Source organism: Carya illinoinensis, chromosome 16 (assembly GCF_018687715.1).
Source record: "Carya illinoinensis cultivar Pawnee chromosome 16, C.illinoinensisPawnee_v1, whole genome shotgun sequence".
In the NCBI taxonomy this organism is placed as follows: Eukaryota; Viridiplantae; Streptophyta; class Magnoliopsida; order Fagales; family Juglandaceae; genus Carya; species Carya illinoinensis.
Window position 1 is genome coordinate 17,639,350 of NC_056767.1, and position 12,548 is coordinate 17,651,897.

Genomic DNA, 12,548 nt, shown 5'->3' on the forward strand with positions numbered 1-12,548 from the left:
GAAAAGTTATAAAACAAAGGAAAGAGAAGTGTGGTTGGTAAGATTTGGTCGGAGAGGAAGATTGGGAGGGAAGTAGTTAGATCTACAATGGAGAAGATATGGAGGGTGGAGAGACTGATGGAGTTTCAGGAGATTGGATTCAACTGTTTTATCATTACCTTTACAACGGAATATGATAAAGAGAAGGTCATGAAAGGTTGCCCTTGGCTTTTTGACCACTATCTGTTTGTGATAAAGAACTATGATGGGGAAACACAGCCGCACCTTATGGAGTTTGATTAGGAATGTTTCTGGATCCATATGCTGAATTTACCACTCAATTGCATGACGAAGGGAATGGGAGAACAGATTGGTGGATCTGTTGGTATAGTGAGAGGAGTAGATGTGCAAGATGATGGATTGGCTTGGGGCAGAGTCTTAAGGGTTCGGATTGTATGTGACTTGAAGAAACCTTTGGCTAGAGGGCGAACTATAGAAGTTGAGGGGAAGACAATGTGGGTTCCTTTTCAATATGAAAAACTACCAAGACTATGTTTCTATTGTGGTAGAGTTGTACATGATAAGGAGGGGTGTGTGGAGGGGAAAATGAGTAAGCAGAGGACAATTGGTGGGGATCAGCAATATGGTCCTTGGTTGAGAGCTACAATGGGGAACCGTAGATGGTTTGAGAGGAGAGGGGAGCAAAAATATAAAGGATCTGGGAATGAGGACTCACAAGACTCATTTTCAGATTCAAAGAGTAAGGAAGGAGTGGTTGATGAGGTGTTAAGGGTGAAGGAAGGGGTTGAAAGGAGTATAGGTGAGGATGAGCGAGGTGTGGAAATTGAGGTTGAAGGGGAAAACACTCTAGTTTGCCAAGTAGATGGATTGAAGGCAGGGGTGGACCTTGACAACATTAGTCAAGGTTCTATAAAGGAAAATCATGATGAGGTTTTAAGTGACTCAAACTTAAAGCTAGCTGTGAAGGCTGATAATTCAATGGTGGTCATGGAGGAAGTTAGTTTTCAGCTAGAGAACTTTCGTGGAGGAAGGAAGGGCAGCTGGAAAAGGAGAGCTAGAGGCAAATCAAGTGCAGGTAAATTGCCTATCCTTAGTCCTTTGAATAAAAGAGGTTTTGAATGTATGGATGGAGAAAAGAGGGATGAGGGTGTTGAGAAGAAGGCTAGACTGAAGGAGGTACAGATTGGTGGGATGGAAACTGAAGAAGTTCAGTCTGAAGGGGCGGTGGCTGCTGTGCAGCCCCGCCTGGTATTATGAATTTTATAAGCTGGAACTGCCGAGGGTTTGGCAACCCTCAGACAATTCAGGACCTTTGCCTGATGGCAAAGGAAAAGAAGGCTAATGTTATTTTTTTGATTGAAATTATGATCAAAGGAGGGAGGTTAGAGAGTATGAAAAGAAGATTGGGAATGGAAGGGTGTCTTGCAGTTGATCCTGTGGGCAAGAAGGGGGGTTTAGTTTTGTTTTGGAGGTATGAAGAGGAAGTGAAAATTAAGAATTATTCCAGCTGGCACATTAATGCTGAAATTAGGGAAGAAGGAAAAGGGAAGAGTTGGCTTTTCACTGGAATCTATGGCCATCCTGAAACTGGAAAAAGAAAGTTGTCTTGGGATTTATTGAGAAGTTTTAAGCCAAATGAGAAGACACCTTGGTGTGTGATGGGGGACTTCAATGAGATTCTATTTCAAAATGAAAAGGTGGGGGGCAGGCAGAGGTCTGAGTCTCAACTAATTCAGTTTAGAGAAATGATGGAGGACAATTTGCTTTATGATTTGGGATGCTGTAATGGATTCTATACTTGGAGTAATAGGCATTCTAACGTTTCTTTCATAAAAGAGAGGTTAGATAGATGTGTGGCCAATAAGGAATGGAGGGAGATGTTCAGAGGAACAAGAGTGGAGGGTCTACCAGTGAGGAGTTCAGACCATTTGCCTTTATTAGTATCAATAAGAGGGGTAACAGAGAGACAAAGAAGCTGGTATGTGCCTTTCAAATTTGAGGCAAGCTGGGTTAGAGAGGATGAATGTGAATTAAAAATAAGGCAAGTGTGGAATGATGGGATACTGACAGAAGATGTTGTGACACTGATGCAGTCTCGGTTGAGATTATGTAGTGGGATGCTGAGTAAATGTTTTAAAAGAAAAGACAGAGGAAGAGTAAAAGAGATAGAAATAATTACAAAAAAAATAAAAGAAGTACAAGATGATTTGGGACCTCATAATGTAGAAGAACTTAAAAGGTTGCAGGAGAAAGTGGGAGAATTGCTGGAACAGGAGGATACAAAGTGGAAATAAAGAGCAAAGAGGAACTGGTATAGTCTTGGTGATAGAAATACAAGATTTTTTCATAAATGTGCAAATCAGAGAAAAAAGAGGAGTAAAATCCTGTTAATCATTGATGGTATGGAAGTTTTGAGATCGGAGTAGGATGGAGTTGCAGAGGCTTTCAAGACACATTTTGATGAGGTGTACAGGACTGAAAATCTAGGAGTTGGAAAAATTAATAAATGCCTAGCTGAGATGGAGAAGAAAGTGACTGCTGAAATGAATGAAGTCTTGGAAAGGGACTTTAAAAGGGAGGAGGTAGAAGAGGCTTTAAAGATGATGGGGTCTTTAAAATCACCAGGACCTGATGGGTTTGGAGCTTGTTTCTTCCAATCCTTTTGGCATATTGTCGGAAGTGATGTGTGTGGATCAGTGCTTCAATTTTTAAATGGTGGAAGGTTAGATGAAGGGCTGAATTACACTTATATAGCCTTGATTCCTAAGGTCAGTGATCCTAAATCAGTAAATGAGTTTAGGCCGATAAGTTTATGCAATGTTGTGTATAAACTTATAGCAAAAACTCTTGCTAATAGATTGAAGAAAGTTATGGATGCAATCATATCAAGAAACCAGAGTGCTTTCATTCCAGGGAGGTTAATTTCAGACAATATCATAGCAGCTTATGAAGTTCTTCATTCTATGCAAACGAGGCAAAGAGGTAAGGGGGCAGCATGGCTTTAAAACTGGACATTTCTAAGGCATATGACAGGGTTGAATGGTCTTATCTTGAGGCAGTCATGAAAAAGTTGGGATTTGGAAGTAGGTGGATTGGATTGATCATGCAGTGTATATCTTCAGTGTCATATGCTGCATTAATTAATGGAAAACCAGGTGAGACTATTAAGCCTACAAGAGGACTAAGACAAGGAGATCCATTGTCTCCTTATCTTTTCCTCTTATGCTCAGAAGGTTTAAGTGCAATGTTAAACAATACAGAAAGAAGATCAGAATTAAAAAGAGTGTCAGTGGCACGAGGAGGCATAAGGGTCACCCATTTACTTTTTGCTGATGATTGTATTATTTTTGGAAAGGCTAGCTGGAAGGAATGGAAGAAGATAAGAAGCATTCTAGATTTGTACGAAGAGGCATCGAGGCAGAGCTTAAATAAGGAAAAAACCACAATTTTTTTCAGTAGAAGAGCCCAAGAAACTGTTAAAGAAGGAATCATGAAGAATATGGGAGCTAGGCAACTGAGAAATAGTGAAAAATACTTAGGTCTACAAATTATGGTTGGAAGATCGAAGTACAACTCTTTTAGAGTAATAAAGGACAGAGTATGGAAGAAGATTAGTAACTAGAAAAATCAGTTCTTATCACCTTCAGGTAAGGAGGTGTTATTGAAAGCTGTTATACAAGCTATACCAACCTACCACATGTCAGTTTTTAAGCTCCCAAAGAATTTATGTAAAGAGATAGCGGCTCAGATGGCAAAATTCTAGTGGGGATTCAAGAAAGATGATCATAAAATCCATTGGAAGAGTTGGGCAAAAATGGGGACAGCTAAGAGTGGTGGTGGATTGGGGTTTAGAGAGATTGAAAGTTTTAACATGGCTTTATTGGCAAAGCAATGTTGGAGAGTACTGACTAAACCTCAATCTATGGCTGCTATGGTTTTAAAAGATAAGTACTTCAGGCATTTCACGATATTGGATTCAAATTTGGGGCATAGACCCTTTGTTATGTGGAGGAGTCTATGGGGGTCATTGGAGTTATTAAAAGAAGGGTTGGTGTGGAGAGTTGGGAATGGAAGGCAGATCAAGATATGGGGGGATAAATGGATACCAAAATTATCCACTTTGCGGGTACAAACTCCTAGAACTCTTTTTGAAGCAGATGCAAAAGTTTCAGAATTTATTGAAGAGGGTTCAAAGACATGGAAGGAAGAGATGATAAAGGGTATTTTGAATGAAGAAGAGGCTGCATTAGTTTGTAGTTTACCCATGAGTACATCAGGGTTACCAGACAAACTAATTTGGGCTCACTCACAGGATGGACAATTTAATGTAAAAAGTGCTTATCATTTAGAAGTGAGTAGAAGAAATAAGGAAAAGGGAGAGGTATCAAATAAAAACCCAGAAAATTGGAAGATTATGTGGAAATTGAAAGTGCCTGGTGTAGTTAAAATGTTTCTATGGAAAGCTTTAAACAATTGTTTGCCGACAAAGATGAACTTGGCTTGTAGAAAGATTGTAAAGGATTACTACTGCCCAGTCTGTAAAATTCATAAGGAGACGGTATCTCATGCTTTATGGAGTTGTGGAGGAGCCATGGATGTTTGGGCAGAAAATACTAGTCCTATACATAAATGGGTTTCAAATGAAAGGGAGATGCAAGAGTTGTGGGCAGATTGGTGTGAAAAGCTGAGTATAAATGATCTGGAGTTGATGGCAATGGTTCTTAGAAGAATTTGGTTGAGGCGAAACAGTTTTGTGTTTGAAAACAAAATTGAAAAGCCTGATGTGCTCTTCAAGCTAGCTGCTGACAGATTGTTTTAGTTTAAACAAGTTCAACAGCAGAGTCATAAGAATCAAGATGCAGGTATAAGAAGGAGGAGATCTTGTAGATGGAAGGCTCCTGCAAAAGACCAAGTTAAAGTAAATTGGGATGCTGCACTGAATCTTAAGGAAGGAAGGATGGGGATTGGTATAGTGATAAGGGATGAGAATGGGGATGTGATGGTTTCATTATGCTCACAGAAAAGGAATGTGCGAGATCCTTTAGTGGCTGAACTACAAGCCTTAAGACAAGCTATGAAACTATGTGCAGACTTGAATATAACAGAAGTGATATTCGAAGGAGATGCTTTGAAAGTGGTAAGAGCAGTAAACAATCCTGAGTCAAGCTGGGAATGACATGGTCAGGTAGTTGAAGATATCAAGGAGGTGCTGAGAAATAAGACTAGTTGGAAGGTTATACATGCATATAGAGAGAGTAACTGTGTAGCTCATTTTCTTGCTAAATTTTCTTTTACTGTAAATGAGGATAGAATATGGATGGAAGAGGGTCCGGAAGGTATGCAATTTTATGTACTGTAGGACAAAAATGTTGTTACTGAAGTTGAATGAATAAAAGATTCTAAGGTTATTTTTCACAAAAAAAAAAAGTATAAAAAATATTAAACGTATAATACCTATTATACAAATAATAGGGCATATTACATATTGAGTTTTGATACTCATCATTCCTACATATCTCACGCCACACTTTTTTATTTATTTTATTTTTAAAAAATTTCTTAAAAAACAATTTTGGATTTTTCTTTTTAAATTAATTGAACTTTTTTACTTATTATCTATATATCAAACATTTGGTAAAAGATTACTTTTTTGGGACGAAGTTCTAAAAAAATGCAATTTCTTGTAATAAAGTGTCAAGTAAAGACGATAATTTTTATGCCGACTGGTTTAAGAGGATTATCGGTAATGTGCTAATTTCTTTGGCAAGACAATAACAGATTTATGAATAAAGTTTTTTCATGTAAAAACCCACTCAACAAATCAAATAAAAAAAGTCTTCATTCAAAGTTTTCCCTACAAGGTATTGCCGAGGGGCGAGGAACTTTTAAACAGACGAACCTGTCAGCATGAGATCTCATACAAATAGGAAAGGAAAGAGGTTTTCTAGGCATGATTTGGGTAACGTTTTCTTTATTTTTCTGACATCATCATAATGGAAGAAGACAAGAATGTGGTCTGTTTATATGGTCCGATTTTTATTTATTTTTCTGACATCATCATAACGTTTTTATTTTTCTTTATATGGTCCGATTCATTGTAGTGAGGCACATAACAAATTATTAAAAGAATGTCGTTGGGTGCTCGGTCTCCCATCACATGAACGGCCCACAGTTATGTTGTTGAATGCATGCATTCTCTGTTACCTCTGGCATGCATGCCACTAACACCTCCAATCATATGCAAGCATTGAAGTAATATAAATATTTTTCTTTTTGAATAATGTTAAATATAGTCATATATTATAGATCTGTCACATATTTTTTTTAAAATAAATAAATATAGAATCTACATAAAAAAATTAATTTTTTAATGATAAATTTTATTCTTTTTAAAAAAAAATATACAATACTTACACAACACATAATGAATGAACATCCTGATTAATTCAATCAAGATCTTTAGATTGATAATTATATACTTTTTTAAAAAAATATTTATTCACACACTTAACGCATTTTTCACATCAATTAGTTCAAACATATGGGTTTCTTTAATTTTTTTTATTTATATTTTATAAAATAAACTCTTTTGCTTGGCTTTTCTAATCGGTGCGGTCATTCTTTGAGATGCTCTTTGCTTGCACATGAAGGACTGGTTTTCCTTTGTTTTTATTGGTCGCAAGTTGTAGTTCAGTTTCTAGAATTTCTCTCTCTAGCGCTTGTAAAGTTGTGGGCCCCGAAGATGGCAGAATAAAAATGAAACGGTCCCACCGCCACCCCCCCTTATAGCGGAAAGTGACCATACAGTGTGGGTGTTAAATGAGAGAGAGGTGTGGGGGTTAAATGAGAGAGGAGAGTATTTCTCGGAGAGGTAATAGCGTGAGAGGGGGCAGCAACAGCAGAGACCTTGACCCAATAAATAAAATTTTAATAAAAATATTATTTATAATAGTGAAATATGTAAATATTATATAATTTTTTTAAAAATAAATAAATAAATAATCTATACAATAAAAAATTAATTTTTTAATATTAAATTTATTTATTTTTAAAATAATTATATTACGTTTGTACACTTTACGATTATAAATAATATTACTTTTAATAGGATTTTTAAAAATCAAGTAATGCTACGTTCTAGACATTCATCTAGAATGTAGCACGATTTCAATTCCGAGAAGAGTAAATTTTTTATTATTTTTTATTTATTGTTTTGTATTTTTAAATATTTATAAATATTATTAAAAATACTTTTTAATTATTAAATAAAAAAAAATTAAGACATATTATGAAAACTCATCTGTCGGTGAATTTAGTATTTTTCATTGTTTTTGCCACTTAAAAAATAAATATATATTTACATTACAACAAGAGTAGGCATTCAAGAAATTTCTAAACCGTACTCCCGTAAAAAATATCCGGAGTAGTTTGTGGGAAAAAGAAGATAAGGTTGTTAGCGGTGACTGCCTACTTTTTTATTTGGACCTTTCTTTGCTTCCCACGTGAAAAAAACCTTCTGATTGGAGGGACAAAACCTGCCCACGTGGCAAACAAGTCCTCAGTGAAAAATAGCCGTTGATTATGACTGGTCACATCATTCCGTCAGCCTGTACAGGCGGTCCCCATTTACAAGTGTAATTTGCTTCCAAAATGAGATAGTGAATTGACAATAAAATATTAAAAATAAAGAATAAAAGGAAAAACAAATTAACAAAAAGATGGAAGAAAAAGTTACGTCTTCAACGCGAAGTAAAAAGAGTCGTCTCGTATATATAGGACAATGCTAGGGATCCGCTGGGATCCGTTGTCCAGTCTCGTTGGTATTTTTTTTGTTTATATATATATAAAATATATTTTTATATTATTTTTTTAATATTTTTAATATTTTTAAAAAAATTTATAATATTATTAAATAATATTTTCTTAATCATTAAATAAAAAGAAAAACTAAAAAAAAAAAATTAGAGCGGAATCTCCAAGGAGGATCCCCCAACAGGATCCCTAATGTTTTCCTACATATAAATAAAGATTTATTATTCTTCATCCTCACACATTTTAAATATATATATATATATATATATTTATTTATATATACTCCAAAAGAGTATGGAAGAAGAAGCGTGAATAATTAAATACAAAAAATTATAAGGACTAGATTATTGGATAGGACGAGATAACTGGAATTGTATGTAATAAAAATAAATTAAAAGTAGGATTAGATAACTGAAACTTGGTAATAATTAAAATGAATTGAAAATACTTAATGAGAATAACAATATTTATTCATGATGAAAATAACTTAAAAAAAAAACTCAAAAAGACGTAAGAATTTTCAAGAGAAATCTGGGTGTGAAAGGAAGGGAGGAGAAGAAGGTCTTCGGAAGAAAATGAATTTCAAAATAAAGTGATGCCTTCTTTTAAAATAAGGTTCCCCTTTTATAGATGAAGGTGGCACCAATTATAATTATTAAAGCAAATAGTGAAAGCAGGAATCTGACAGTTAGAGTCCCACCAATGTCGAATCAAGTTATTAAAACAATAAAACAAATAGTGAAAATAGCAGGACTCTGGAAATTAGAGTCCCACTAATATCGAATCAAGTAAGGAAACCCATCAGTCTTTAGGATGGTAACCTTCCACAGTTTTTGTCAATTTGTGCTGATGGATTATTCATTTTCAAATAACTTTGGGGTATCTTTTGAATATGTCCAAATATTGTGATGTATGGGTCAGCAACTAAAGTTTCAAATGATACTTCTGACTTGTTATCAGATTCATCAGAATTATCATTTTCAAGAGACTTCTTTAACAAATAAATCAAATCCTTTTTATTAAACCCTCCAAGAAGATTCTTCTTTTTAGATTTTGAGGATTTATCAGATTTAATAGTTGCAGAAGAGGAAGCAGCAGCTTTTTGCCTCTATTTAGTGGTCTCAGTAGTAGTGGTTGCCTGAATCAGAAGGTATCTAAGTGATATTCATAGATGAACAATAACAGAAATTTTTTCAATATTTTTGAGATCTGGAGTAATCTGGGGAAAATTTCTGGTAATGTGATCAATAACGTCTTATGTATGGGCATATGTATTCCACCATTTGATACAGTAGTAACGAACTAATAGATCACTATTTTTTTCATAGCTCCATTTTAGAATCCAAGGCACCTTATACCTTTTGCAGAAATGGAGGGAGTAAGGGAATTTGACATTCTGGCTATCCAATTTTGAAACAAATACATTAGCAAAACATTTAATAGATTTCTGAAGTTGTTCAGGAAAAACTTCAAAAATGGGACCAAACTAGTTCCACTATTTTAAGAACCAAATGAGAAGTTTGTCATTAAATTTCTTATCAAAATTAAGAAATCAAAAGAGACTCATGTCTACAGTCTAAAATAGAATGAAGTTGGACTAGGTATCAATGTAATTATAATAATGATAAACAATTTCAGAATTGGAAAGTCTTTCTAAAGTAAATGGGTAGCAATAGTAGAAGCAAATGAAGTAGATTTAACAGTAGGGATACTCCCCAAGCATGCTCATTTGTAATGAGCTTGAAATCTGGAATTGGTGGAGGTATAGCAATCCTTTTTTATTTATCTTTCTTCTTGCTCATGGCTGCTGCAAGAATTCACGAGTAAAGAACTCGGGGATAGAATTATTAAAACCTTTAATATATTCAATATCGAAGTAAAAAACACTTAATATATTCTTAATAGAGCTTCCATTGGGCAAAAATATGTTTTGATGCAATGTTTTCAACATCTTTTTCTAAAACATATTTAGCACTCTTACAATCAATGCGTAGTAAGAATTTTTTGTTTAACAAATCACTTCGAAATTTTGAAATACATAGTACTATAGATAAGATTTCTTTCTTCATAGTACTATAATTAAGTTATGCACCATTCCAGATCCTAGAATGGAATAGAACAATTTGTTCATATGAGTTTGGTGAAACTACTTGTTTTGAAGAATGCCACCATAACCAAGATTAGATGTATCTATTTCAACTATTTTGAAAGAATCAGAATTAGGAATTCCAAGATACGGAAGAATTTTGACATGTGTCTTGATTTGTTTAACAAAATTAGTATGAATATCTGTCCAAGGTGGAGGATTGAAATGTAGTCATTTAAAGAGTGGACGGCAATATAGTTGAGAGAACCAAAAAATCTTTGCAACTGGTTTTTGTCAAGAATAATATCATAAAATTTGTCAGTAAATTAGATAGCCCCTATTGATGGATCAAATTTTGTTTTAAAAAATATCATAACCAAGGAGCTTAATCTTGGTTTGGAATAGTTTAATCTTTTTTGTTGAAATAACAAGACCATTTGTCTAATAATATTTAGAAAGGATGACAAATGTTTCCAGTGCTCATCAATAGAGTTTGAAAAACTCATCAATAGACTTTCAAAATATAAGAACATCATCAATGTAAATAATGGTGAAATAGGTGAATGAATTGAAGATATCATTCATAATATTTTGGAATTCACTAGGGACATTTTTTAGGTTAAAAGGCATCACATTCCACCCATAGTGGTCAAATGGGATAGTAAAAGCAATCTTATATCTATTTGACTCACTAATCTAGATTTGCCAAAATCCAGACTTTAGGTCAAATTTAGAACAAACCACTACATCACATAATCTATGAGTCAAGTCATTTTTGTTAGGAATATGGTATCCAATCCACTCTAAGAGTTTGTTCAAGAGTTTATAAATAATAATTAGAAGGGGTGTCCCTCTCTCAATTTCTGTAATTTTTTTAACATAAAAAACAGCAAAAGATCAGTGAGACTTACTATGCCTGATAATATTTTTGAAAAGTAAATCACTAATTTCATTTTTGTAAAATTCTAAAGTCTCACTATTCATTTGAATAGCCTAGTCGAGCTTTAGTTCGAATATTTATTTCAGAAAAATCTTTAGTATAAGGTATGTTGCCCAGATGACTAACATAAAAGGGGGGTGAATTGAGTTGTATTTAAAAAAATAACAATTATAAATCAAATATATAATATAAAATATAAACAAAATACGAAACAACAATAAATATAAAGAGTAAGGGTAAAAGAGAAGCAAACTCAGTATGTTAACGAGGTTTGGCCCTACTGCCTACGTTCTCGCTTCAAGCTACCCATTGAGGATCTCCAAATTCACTATTCAATCTCTAAACCTATTACACATTTAAAAAATACTGCTACAAAGGATCCGTGTAAAATACTATCTACACTTGCAATCACCTTACACGTGATGATTCAACTATTCCCTGTGTAGAGCACTTTCTACACGTACAAAGGTTATACACACTCTTTGACTGATACAAGAGCTGATAGTGGGTAGGTTATCAGAAAACACATCTTAATGAGTAAAATAAGAACAATACAGTGCAAAATATATCTCTATCAAAATTGTGACGCCCCCAATTCCCACATACAGACGGGTCACCATCCTATCGTCAAGTGTTAAGTGTGTGTACATGCAACAAGTGTGCAATAAAACCATGCAATGGATAATAAAAGTCTTATAACTAAATACCAGAATTTTTTGTTTAATACAAACCCGTTTAAACTACATATAATAAAGTATTACAAGTCCCAAATATCATTTCAAAACCAAGTTTACAAGGCATAGAAACTCCAAATCAAAACTCTGGCGGAGCCACCTCCTCAGGCTCAGCCTTCTCCTCCTCCTCGACATCTGCATCAAAATCTACGATACCAAAATGGTGCCGCAGGTAAGTAACATTCCAAACGCCACAAGATAAAAACATATTAAACTCAATAATATGCATAAAAGAATGCCAAATGCACATATCCCATAAATCCACATTTTTTCAAGCACGCCAAAAATCTCATTTGGCCCCAAAAATATATTACCTTCCAACTCACGCCAAAAGTCACATTTGGCCCAAATCCAACTCAATTCAATATCTAATTAATCCGAATGCACCATGACCTCCCCTAGGGGTCATCTGCACACCTTGGCTCTCATCGTCACACCACGGGTAACGACCATGTGTGTGACTTCGTAACGAGCGATGCCCAGTTTCGCACCCCGTGCGTACGTAACCAAGCATCCTCTAGCCCTCACCATCAAAGGGCCACAAAGTCGGTACGAGAGCGTTACCATCCCGCCCGCTCCCGTTGTCGCCCAGCGACAACACATGGGACGTCACTCAGTATATTACGCTCCCGAGTGACCAGAGGAGCTCCATTGAGATAATACCCCATCTCGGCTTGGAGTCGTGATACACACGCACCCGAAAATCCATTTACACAAATAAAACCAGTTTTTTCTCAAATTAATACATGCACATGAATGCACCATGCAATGCACACCTCAAGACACAATTTATCAACAAATCACAACATCAACAACAACCAAACAACTCCGTCCTCAAATCCATCTAACCTCCGACTCATCGGACTCAGTCCGGAATAACAAATCAGTTAATAAATTTATTAAAAAGTAATGATATATTTAAATCTAAAATAGAATTTAAAAAATACTTACAGCGTTATATGATAATTTTCGAAAG

At 34.8% G+C, this 12,548-nt stretch overlaps 1 protein-coding gene across 1 annotated transcript; it reads left to right on the top strand.

Moving 5' to 3' along the window:
* Positions 1 to 1,253: 1,253 nt before the first annotated feature.
* On the top strand, positions 1,254 to 3,622 carry LOC122298864. Its single transcript, XM_043108712.1, has 4 exons — positions 1,254 to 2,124; positions 2,247 to 2,311; positions 2,427 to 2,917; positions 3,034 to 3,622. The coding sequence occupies exons 1-4, from the start codon at positions 1,254 to 1,256 to the stop codon at positions 3,620 to 3,622; spliced, it is 2,016 nt and encodes a 671-aa protein (XP_042964646.1).
* Positions 3,623 to 12,548: the final 8,926 nt, after the last annotated feature.

Coding starts and splice junctions, on each gene's coding strand:
- LOC122298864 (XM_043108712.1), top strand. CDS start 1,254: ATGAATTTTATAAGCTGGAACTGCCGAGGGTTTGGCAACCCTCAGACA. Junction 2,125..2,246: donor ATTATGTAGTGGGATGCTGA/GTAAATGTTTTA, acceptor AAAAGGTTGCAG/GAGAAAGTGGGAGAATTGCT. Junction 2,918..3,033: donor AGTGCTTTCATTCCAGGGAG/GTTAATTTCAGA, acceptor GGCATATGACAG/GGTTGAATGGTCTTATCTTG.